The 11,426-nt window shown below is 43.8% G+C and overlaps 1 protein-coding gene across 2 annotated transcripts in view; it reads left to right on the plus strand.

Moving 5' to 3' along the window:
• Positions 1–11,426, plus strand: part of LOC132446491 (uncharacterized) — a 79,784-nt gene that overhangs the window by 66,697 nt on the left and 1,661 nt on the right. For both annotated transcript variants that reach the window (XM_060036812.1, XM_060036813.1), the window contains exons 5-7: positions 8,609–8,745; positions 9,061–9,161; positions 11,097–11,254. In XM_060036812.1, coding sequence (XP_059892795.1) covers positions 8,609–8,745; positions 9,061–9,161; positions 11,097–11,254 — 396 coding nt within the window. The remainder of the gene's footprint in view (positions 1–8,608; positions 8,746–9,060; positions 9,162–11,096; positions 11,255–11,426) is intronic.

The following is an 11,426-nucleotide window of genomic DNA, read 5'->3' on the forward strand; positions in this document are numbered from 1 at the left end:
CACAGTCCCCGACGTTATTCTCATATCTCTCATGATTCATTTTTTTTTTTCTAAAGATGAGTTGATTTTGTAACGAGTAACGAAGGTTTAAAGGGAAATGTAGCGGAGTAAAAGTATCCGTTTTCTTCGCAAAATGTAGCGAAGTAAAAGTAAAAGTACAGAGAAATATAAGTAGTAAAGTAAAGTACAAATATCCCAAAAAACTACTTAAGTACAGTAACGAAGTATTTCTACTTCGCTACTATGCAACACTGATGAAAATGCACGTCCATGATCATTTTCAAAACATAGGAGGGAGGGGCTAGCTGGCTCTGTTTTTTTGGAATCTCGCAACGGAAGTCAGGGCAACCAGAATCGCTAATACAACCTTTAACCAAGAGGCGGTGAATCCATCTCGGTGCAGTTCACCTTCTGGCCAACAGGATTAGGGTGAAGGAGACACAGGTGTGTGTGTGTGTGTGTGTGTGTGTGTGTGTGTGTGTGTGTGTGTGTGTGTGTGTGTGGCGGAGGTGTTGAATGGTTGAAGAGCCTTTGGTGCTCAACACACCACAACAAGCAGGCGAAAAGAGAAAGAGACCCAACACCAACCCAACCCCACTGAATGGACACATAATGAAAGGTTCCTTCAAGGTAGGTTTGTACAACCTAATTCATCCTTTCACCACAGTGACTGAATTAGAGTTCCCAGAACTGTGCGTGTGTGTGTGCGTGTGTGTGTGTGCGTGTGGGTGTGTGCGTGTGTGTGTGTTTGTGTGGGTGTTAAATAACAAAAATGAACGATGCTAACGTGTTCAATAGTTAACCGTCTTCCTGGGGCGCAGGCTTAAAGTGGAAATGAAGCACTGAGAACTGTGTCAATTTTTTGTTTGTTTTTTCATTTTTGGAAACACATGGATTTTCATCAATACTGAAATTCAAGTAGTTTCACCGTAAAATGACATGTTTATAACGACTTTCGCCTCTAGGGCGCAGCCATGTTTTAAAAACGCAGGCGCTACGTCATCAGAATGGTTGGCTCCATATATATCTATGGTTGGCTCTTTAAAATAAACATGTCGGATATTGGAAGAAGAACAGGGGGGTCCTTTTGTGTTGCCCCTGGCTGTTCAAACGAATTTTATCGGTTAAAGGAGAGCGGTAGAATAGTTCATTTCCATGTAATTCCCGTCAAGAAGCCTGAAGTGCTCCGAAGATGGTTAGCTGCATTGAAACGCCTCAGCCCCCCAATGGGACCAGGGCAGAGAGTATGTAGCGACCACTTTATAGAGGCTGATTACATCGAAGAGGGAGCTTTTTCTGAAGATGGGAGATTTGTTCGCCGTCCCACCAATCGCCTGAAGCCAGATGCTGTGCCAACTATTTTTAATTTTAGTGGATATAGTGCTGGAGACACGGACATACCCGTCAGATCGGACCCGGGCGCTGCTCTTATGCGCAGCGAAAGAGCGCAGAAACGTGCTTGCCAGGCAGAGGAACGAGAGGTCTCAGGTGATCAGTGTAGTCCCCTTACTCCCTCCGCACAACCTATCAAGACTGTTAGTTTACCTGCTGTTTATTGGGCGCTCCAGTGTTTCGGCTCAGATGTCCCTCAGCGACAGCATTGCGACCTCCAACACGTCTCGCTCTAATGACAGCATTTGGCACGTCGGATTGGACGTGATACATCTGATATTTTTGATGAGATGTCCCAGGTTCATTTCATGGCAGCATACACTCTCCATGTCAGTGGACATAGGGACACAAACCCCACACAAGCACCACCGATTGTTTCCTGTACGCTCAGATACATCTCTCTCTCCTTCATCTATTTCTCCTCCATAGTCAGGCTCTGTTGGGGGCACTAAAACTCAGACTTCTCTTACTGGCTCAAAAGCATAGGCAAATGCCTGCCCTCATTGGTGGGTCTATCCCATTCGTCCATATCCATTTTGTTGAGGCAGTAAGCTACCTGTGAGGCTATGAGCCGCAATGTAAACAACATAGAATGTTAATACCAACCATTCTCGTGACGTCATCGTATTCTGAAAACAGAGATGGCGGCGCACAGGCTGAAAACATTGTAATTAATGCAACGTGTTTGTGCTTCATTCTGAATAACGGGACATATTTCCGACTTTATTTGTATTTATGGTATATTTAAATATTTAACTAGTGCTATAGACATGTTTTATTTGATTGCTTCCTTTCCACTTTAAACCAGTAGAAACAGAGTGAAGCGTTTGAGTCTGCAGCCGTCAGAGCGGCCATGTTGAGTCAAACAGCGCTATGTTAGACGCTGGGGGGGCCATGACGGGGGTTACATCTTGACACGCTAAGACTGTGTGTGTGTGTGTGTGTGTGTGTGTGTGTGTGTGTGTGTGTGTGTACGTGCGTTATTGTGTGTGTGTCTGTTTATGTAAGTACGTGTGTGTTTGTGCGTGTGTGTTCGATGTTTGTGTGTGTGTGTGTGTGTGTAGCCTCGTAGATGGGTGGGGGGCAGTGTTCGAATTACGGGGGGTACCGGGGGGGTCTGACGGTCCCGATTGAGACTTCATACCCCCCAAATGGCATTAAAATGAAACTTTGGGGGGTACCGAGAATAATATATTTATTCTTCAAATTGCGTGTTTAAAAGTGTCTTCTTATTTCTTAAATGCGTTCGATGTTTACTATGAGTAATATACTGACATTAAAATTCAAACACCCCTTGAATGGACTGTACCATTAACACGTCTTCAGCGGTCTTTCAACGTCTTCTCTATGGCTTGACCTCAACTTGAACTCGTCGTCTGACTTTACCTTAAACTTGACGCGCTCACTACTTCAAGAACACCGATGAACAGGACACTGATGGACCGAAATGTCTAAGCTGTGAGGGGATCCACATATCTATTCATTGTTTGTCGGGGCTTTGTAATGATTCATACGTCCGGTCCATCCCACCAAAAAAGTTTTTCCGCGAGCCAGAAGTCGCATTCATACGGAAGCGTATTAGGGCCAGGTATAAGGGGGAAAAATATTGATTGGCAATTCGAGAATAAAGTCGACATGTCTAGAATAAAGTCTACATGTCTAGAATAAAGTCAACATGTCGAGAATAAAGTCGAAATGTCGAGAATAAACTCAACTCCTCTGGTCCATCATCACGTTAGCAACTGGCCGCCTTACCAATGTGTCTTTGGCGTACAGTTTCTGAAGTGGTGCAATCTGTATGTCTATGGGTGCAACTACCTGATAGCTGTATCATATCTATAACGTAAAGCCTAATCTTTCATGCTTAACGTTACCAACCTAGCGGAATTCAACTCATAAACCTAGTCAGAAACTATTTTTGGATAGCTAGCTAACTACACTTGTCTTAGATGCTATTAAAGTCAGTGCTCTGTTTCTACCTTGATTGTCATAACGTTATTCAGCTATTAGGCTACTTAACTTGCGCTTACAGTTCTGCATGTTGATTCTTGTGTGAAATAGTATTTATTGTTACACTAGGCTCTATTGCTTGTAGCATCTCCTTTGTACGTCGCTTTGGACAAAAGCGTCTGCTAAATGACTTAATGTAAAAAACACCACAATAGGGATAGCACTACCGTATATTTATAACCTAGTTTCCTATGTACAGAGCCGCTTAAAAAAAAAAAAAAAAAACATGTGACGTCAACACCATCCGTTTCAAAATGCTGACCCCCCCGAAGCTGGAGTGATAATTCGAACACTGGTGGGGGGGTCTCCCTCTTCTCAGCGGGGGGAGCGAGAGAGAGAGAGAGAGAGAGAGAGAGAGAGAGAGAGGGGGAGAGAGAGAGAGAGGGGGAGAGAGAGAGAGAGGGGGAGACAGAGACAGAGAGAGGGGGAGACAGAGACAGAGAGAGAGAGAGAGAGAGAGAGAGAGAGAGAGAGAGAGAGAGAGAGAGAGAGAGAGAGAGAGAGAGAGAGAGAGAGAGAGAGGGGGAGAGGGAGAGAGGGGGAGACAGAGACAGAGAGAGGGGGAGACAGAGACAGAGAGAGGGAGAGAGAGAGAGAGAGAGAGAGGGGGAGAGAGAGAGGGAGAGAGAGAGAGAGGGGGAGACAGAGACAGAGAGAGAGGGGGAGAGAGAGAGAGAGATAGAGGGGGAGACAGAGACAGAGAGAGGGGGAGACAGAGAGAGAGGGGGAGAGAGAGAGAGAGAGACAGAGACAGAGACAGAGAGAGAGCGAGAGAGAGAGAGACAGAGACAGAGACAGAGACAGAGACAGAGAGAGAGAGAGAGAGAGAGAGAGAGGGGGGGAGAGAGAGAGAGATAGACAGAGACAGAGAGAGAGACAGAGAGAGAGAGAGAGAGAGAGAGAGAGAGAGAGAGAGAGAGAGAGAGAGAGAGAGAGAGAGAGAGGCCTGAGAGAGTGGGGCCCTCACCTCCAGGGCCGGTGAGGGCCCCAGGGGAACCCAGAGGGAGAAGGGCCCCGCGGGGGCCGGTGAGGTTGTTGTGGGGGTCCTGGCGGCCGGCTCCAACAGGCTGTCCCTGTGGTTGAGGCCCAGAGAGAGCACCACAATCTTGGTGTGGATCTTGGATGTTTATCTCAGACCTGTGTGACGTGTTGCTATTTGGCACCGGGATAACTCTCCATGTGGACGTCTGTGTGAGTGTGGGGAAGGAACCGACTCAGGGTTGAGTCACCGATGATCACTACGGGCTGGATGGATCAAATAGTCCAATCCCTAACTTTATGCCCCGTGGGATCGTGTCTGGTCCTTTTGAACATCGTCTTGTTCGGTCGAGGCTTCGGGTCGGTGGTTCCACTCGGCCGTCGGCGCCCGGGAGTGACGGTGAGGTGACTTAACGAGGCCGAATGAAGGACGCGGTGGAGTCTAAGCTGCACAGTGCGCTGTGAGGGTGTGCTCGTGGACTGGACGGACAGCGGAGGAGACTTGGTGTTATTAGAGGGGGCTTCAGATTGGGATCGCTTTGTGGGACGTTTCCCTTTGCTTTGACCCATCATCACGGTGTTCTGTTCAGCCACCTGGTTGAGTCTCTCCGCTGTACCTGTACCAGTCCGGGTCTGTGGTGGGGGCCGCTGCTTGGTGGGATCTACAGGAGGGGGAGGAACAGAGTGAGTGGGGGATGGACCGAGATCTAATTCTATTGAGGGGGAGACCAGGGTAACTAAGTGGCTGAGATGATGTGTGTTAATGTGTGTGTGGAGGTGTATATATTAATTAATATATTGTGGCTGAGCTGATGTGTGTTAATGTGTGTGTGGAGGTGTATATATTAATTAATATATTGTGGCTGAGCTGATGTGTGTTAATGTGTGTGTGTGTGGAGGTGTATATATTAATTAATATACTGTGGCTGAGCTGATGTGTGTTAATGTGTGTGTGGAGGTGTACATATTAATTAATATATTGTGGCTGAGCTGATGTGTGTTAATGTGTGTGTTAATGTGTGTGTGTGTGTGTGTGTGTGTGTGTGTGTGTGTGTGTGTGTGTGGAGGTGTATACATTAATTAATATATTGTGGCTGAGCTGATGTGTGTTAATGTGTGTGTGAAGGTGTATATATTAATTAATATATTGTGGCTGAGCTGATGTGTGTTAATGTGTGTGTGGAGGTGTATATATTAATTAATATATTGTGGCTGAGCTGATGTGTGTTAATGTGTGTGTGGAGGTGTATATATTAATTAATATATTGTGGCTGAGCTGATGTGTGTTAATGTGTGTGTGTGTGTGTGTGGAGGTGTATATATTAATTAATATATTGTGGCTGAGCTGATGTGTGTTAATGTGTGTGTGGAGGTGTATATATTAATTAATATATTGTGGCTGAGCTGATGTGTGTTAATGTGTGTGTGGAGGTCATTAACTTTTATCTGTTTTATTAAATTTTTCATCTCTTTTACCCCTTTTAACTGAACTAAGTGCTATGATCTCTTAGTTATAAACAGATTGTATGAACTAAACAGGCAGATCGAATTTTGAACGATCGATTTTGTCTATTGAATGATATCACACTTCTCAGACACCGCTGCAGAGATGAACAGCTGATAGGTGCAACTCTAGTTAAAGCGAAACGAGCTGCGTCAATTCAATTCATGGTAATTATTTTATTACAACTTAGGCTAACTCTGTTTTGGACTACAGATGACTGTCAAAAGTCCAAATCTTAAAATCGTTTATGCTCCCAACACATCTACAAATCTCTAAAATCGTTTAATAAGACCGACTATAGGCTACACAACGTTTACAAAAAACATTTGCCTATCTTGCAAAAATGACACCTAGCTAGCGTTTGCCACCGTCAGGGTGGAATAAAACAACAAATGCTTCATATTGGTGTAACGTTCTGTTATTTGTTTGATGAAAAAATCTAAACTTAATGAAACTAATAGATCGGTAAAGAAATGCAAGTCTCGTGCATTTATAATTGTATCGCTGTGTTTTGAATAGTCACCTACCATAAAAACCTCCAAGTGCAGCTGAGCCGAACGTCACATCTTCGTGGCGTGCAGTGAGTCCCGTTGTTACACCGAATTCTGCGACCCACCGAAAAGTGTGACCCGAGGGGGCGCTCTTGAATAATGTGCAACTCGCGCTCCAGACATCCACCAGCACGCAATTTCCGGCGTGTGGGTGGATGTTTCTGTCTGCAGCGGAAGTGCGTGTGGGTGGATGTCTGGAGCGTGTGGGTGGATGTCTGCAGCCAGACCCCTCTCACTGCGTCTGGTTCTCCGCCGTCCCTCCCTCTTCCACAACAGGTAGAGACATGCTACGGTGGTTATCTCGGCCGTGGTTGACAAAGAATTGGCATGAAGCTCCGTTGGCGGGCAAAAGATGCTTGCTTCATAACGCAGAGGAAATTATTATGCTTGCTTCATTACGTTATAGCTAGGGATGGGAATTGATAAGAATTTCACGATTCCGATTCCGATTCTGCTCATCGATCCGATTCCTTATCGATTCTCTTATCGATTCTCATTGGGTGAGAAAATAAGTATAAATGTGTTTGTTTGCATTACATCTCATTAATATCTGATCAGAAGTGCTTCTAGTATTAGGAAATTGTACATTTTCAAATCAATTGGTCTAGACGAAGAAATATATGTTTCGCTTTTTAAGACCAAATGCCATCATTATGTGCCATACAACTAAAAACACAGACTGAAAACAGCCAAGTAAGAGCTTGTGCCTTTTGGAATTCTAACAGTGCTCATTTGCATTCAACTTGTAACAAAATTAAACTGACATAAACAAAATGAAGCATTGATTAGACAGAGATTTATTAGATGGGCCTACCTAATAAACCGTTGGAACACCGGAAACCATAGCAATGCCGGTAAACCCCGAGAAGCCCAATCCCTATGAGAGCTCCCCACGCTACGGCCATCCGGAGGCGACAGAGCTGTTGGCCGTGATATTATATATACAATTATAATATAGTATATAATATATCATATACTATTATATATAGAGCTCCGGGAGTCGCAAACTGCAACAATCACTTTCTCCTCCATTCCGCGGTTCACCCGGACTGCACTGCACTGAGTTTGACGGCTGAACGCTGATTGGCTGTTACGTTACACATGTCACTCAGTTATCACGCTGTTGAACGCTGATTGGCTGTCATCACGACAAAAACTTGTCGCCGGTTTTCTCCCGCGAAAAACTCGCCCTTATACGCGTCTCTACGTTCACTTTGTATGGGATCTTGTCGCCCCGTCGCGTTTGGTGTGAACGCACAATGCGATTCTTCCTCGGCGGCGACATGTTTGCTGCGTTCTGAACCAAATCAAAGCAGCGTGTGTGTGACGTCACGACGCATTTGCCGCGACCGGAACCGATAAGCGGAATCGTTAAGCAGGCTTGCTAACGATTCCAAGGAATCGGTTGACTCGGAACCGGTTCTGAACAAGAACCGGTTCTCGATTCCCATCCCTAGTTATAGCTGAACCTAAATGTTATATGTTATGGGCAAAATGTAATTATATTATGTGCTCAGAAATGTGTTCCATTATCGACTGGGGTTTCCACATTATAGCTATGGGTTTAATTACAACTCGAGGCTGAGCGTGCAATGCGCGCGCTCAACCTGTAATAATAGCAATGATAATGATCATTATTTTATTTGTTAGAATTTGTGTTAGGCCAACTAATATGAATAATTGTAACAATAGCAACGATAATGATATTGATAACTGTAGTTATTGCTATTTTAATTAGTATTAATATTATTAATACTAATAATATTAATTATTAGTATTAATAATTATGGACTTTGTGTTTGGTTGGCTGTGGGTCCTGTGATGCTTAGAGACGATGTCGTTCTGTTTTAGAGCTCATATCTTCTGTATTCCTCTGTCCTGTCCTAGACTCACCGTCACCCTGGAAAGAGGGGAGAGAGCACTTACTGGATGAACTCGTGAGGGTTTTATCCAAGTTATTAAATCAATCGCGTCATTAACATTAATTTCAAAAACACCCTCTGCTTCTGTGATTCATATTGTGGTCTACTAAGGTCAGGTTTCTATTGTCGTCTATTGAGGTCATGCTTCTATGTGGTCTGTTAAGGTCAGGTCTCAGGGTTGTGTGTCCGTAACGAAGACCGTAAGATAAGCAGTTCTCTGTTTGTTCAGGATGTTATTTTACATTCAACAGATGAATTGACACTTCAGGGCTGGATGTTTCACGACAAGAGTCTCTACCGCGTTTCTAAGAAGGGCTGGAGGGCCAGTAGAGAAGACTGTCAGAAGAGAAAGGCAGACCTGGTGGTCATCAACAGCAGAGAAGAACTGGTGTGTGTGTGTGTGTGTGTGTGTGTGTGTGTGTGTGTGTGTGTGTGTGTGTGTGTGTGTGTGTGTGTGTGTGTGTGTGTGTGTGTGTGTGTGTGTGTGTGTGTGTGTGTGTGTGTGCGCGCGCGTGTGTGTGTGTGTGTGTGTGCGTGTGGGAGAGACCAATTGTTTTTGTGAGTGAGTGAGTGATTAAGAAAGAGAGAGAGAGAGAGCAACATTGTGTGAGAGAGAGAGTGTGTGTGTGTGTGTGTGTGTGTGTGTGTGTGTGTGTGTTCATCTGTGTTGCATAACAACAGATGCTATTACCTTTGGAAACAGGCGTTTGTCAGCAGATTGATGGATACTTCCTGGATTGGACTGAGTGATCGAGAGAAAGAGGGGACCCACAAGTGGGTGGATGGTACCCCCATGACCTCAAGGTAAGGCTGAAGACTCTGTTCAGCAGCATCTCTTCTCTGAGAGTGACAGATTAATAATAATAATAATAATAATACATTTAATTTAGAGGCGCCTTTCAAGACACCCAAGGTCACCTTACAGAGCATATAGTCATCATTCAAAACTATGTAAAACAGACTAGGAATAAAAGGAAAACAGAGGTTAAACATGAAGAATAATAATAATTAATAACACTCAAAGACGCCTAAAGTGAAGGGGGGACCTCACTAACCACCACCAATATGTAGCACCCACTTGGGTGATGCACGGCAGCCAATCGGTGCCAGAATGCTCACTACACACCAGCTTGAGGTGGAGAGTTAGGGATGAGGTGGAGAGTGAGGGAAAAGAACATTTAAACACTATCGACCATATTTAAACACTATCGATCACATTTAAACAATATCGACCACATGTAAACACTATCGACCACATTTAAACACTATCGACCATATTTAAACACTATGGACCACATGTAAACCCTATCGACCACATGTAAACACTATCGCCCACGTTTAAACACTATCACCCACATTTAAACACTATGGACCACACGTAAACCCTATGGACCACATTTAAACACTAACGCCCACATTTAAACACTATCGCCCACATTTAAACACTATGGACCACATTTAAACACTATGGACCACATGTAAACCCTATCGACCACATGTAAACCCTATCGACCATATATAAACACTATCGACCACATTTAAACATGTAAACCCTATCGACCACATTTAAACACTATCGACCACATTTAAACACTATCGACCACAAGTAAACACTAGCGACCATATTTAAACACTATCGACCACATTTAAACATGTAAACGCTATCAACCACATTTAAACATGTAAACCGCTCTCGACCACATTTAAACCCTATCGACCACATTTAAACCCTATCGACCATATTCAAACACTATCGACCACATTTAAACTATCAACCATATTTAAACACTATCGACCACATTTAAACACTATCGACCATATTTAAACACTATCGACCACATTCAAACCCTATCGACCACATTTAAACCCTATCGACCACACTTAAACCCTATCAACCATATTTAAACACTATCGACCACATTCAAACACTATCGACCACATTTAAACACTATCGCCCACAATTAAACACTATAGACCATATTTAAACACTATCAACCATATTTAAACACTATCGACCACATTTAAACACTATCGACCACATTCAAACACTATCGACCATATTTAAACACTATCAACCATATTTAAACGCTATCGACCACATTCAAACACTATCGACCACATTTAAACCCTATCGCCCACATTTAAACACTATCGACCACATTTAAACCCTATCGCCCACATTTAAATACTATCGACCACGTTTAAACACTATCGACCATATTTAAACACTATCGACCACATGTAAACACTAGCGACCATATTTAAACACTCACAATTTGATATATATCACTATATATATATATAGATATAGATTTGTGCTGATTATATTATTACGATCTATCCTTGTATTTAAATTGCGGATCCCCATAAAGGGTATAAATTGCCATCCCCGTATTGGGTTCCAATAGGTTGACTGACTCTCCGTCCATCCTTCGTATCATCTGCTGTTCCAGCGCCAGACAAACGGCGGTGATACTACCGACGGAAAAAGCTGTTACGTCCCATTGTTTGGAGTGAAAGCAGTTTCTCCCTATCCATATAATATATATATATATATAGATCTACACATATAAATAGTTTATAAAAGAGTTAAAAGTTTACAAAAACACACTTAAATTACTTAAATTACTAAAAACAACGCAACACGCACGGAGCTACTGGATAAGCGTCCTACTCGCGTCGGCGCCATGGCAACGCATGGCGCCGTGACCTCCACTGTCTCCTCCTCGTGGTTCTCAGTTGGAGACACGTTAAACCACGCGATGACGGCGGAGCAAGAGACTGCGTCGTAGCAGGGGAGGACGGCTGGTCTGAAGAACCGTGTAACAGACTGCACCACTGGATCTGTGAGAAGGTCCTAGACCTGGATCATCTGGAGGCTGAGCGGAACAAAGAGGGTCCGTAGACTTTGTTTGTGTTCATGAGTGGAGAACGGTTCCTCCTTTCTGTTCTCTGTGCTGTAGATACAGTAAATACACTCTTTAAGAGTTGAAAGGTTGTTGGATGTGTTTAGGTCTACCAAGGTCAGGGTTCTATTGTGGTCTACTGAGGTCAGGTTTCTATTGTGGT

The sequence above is a fragment of the Gadus macrocephalus genome, chromosome 18 (assembly GCF_031168955.1).
Source record: "Gadus macrocephalus chromosome 18, ASM3116895v1".
Taxonomy (NCBI): Eukaryota; Metazoa; Chordata; class Actinopteri; order Gadiformes; family Gadidae; genus Gadus; species Gadus macrocephalus.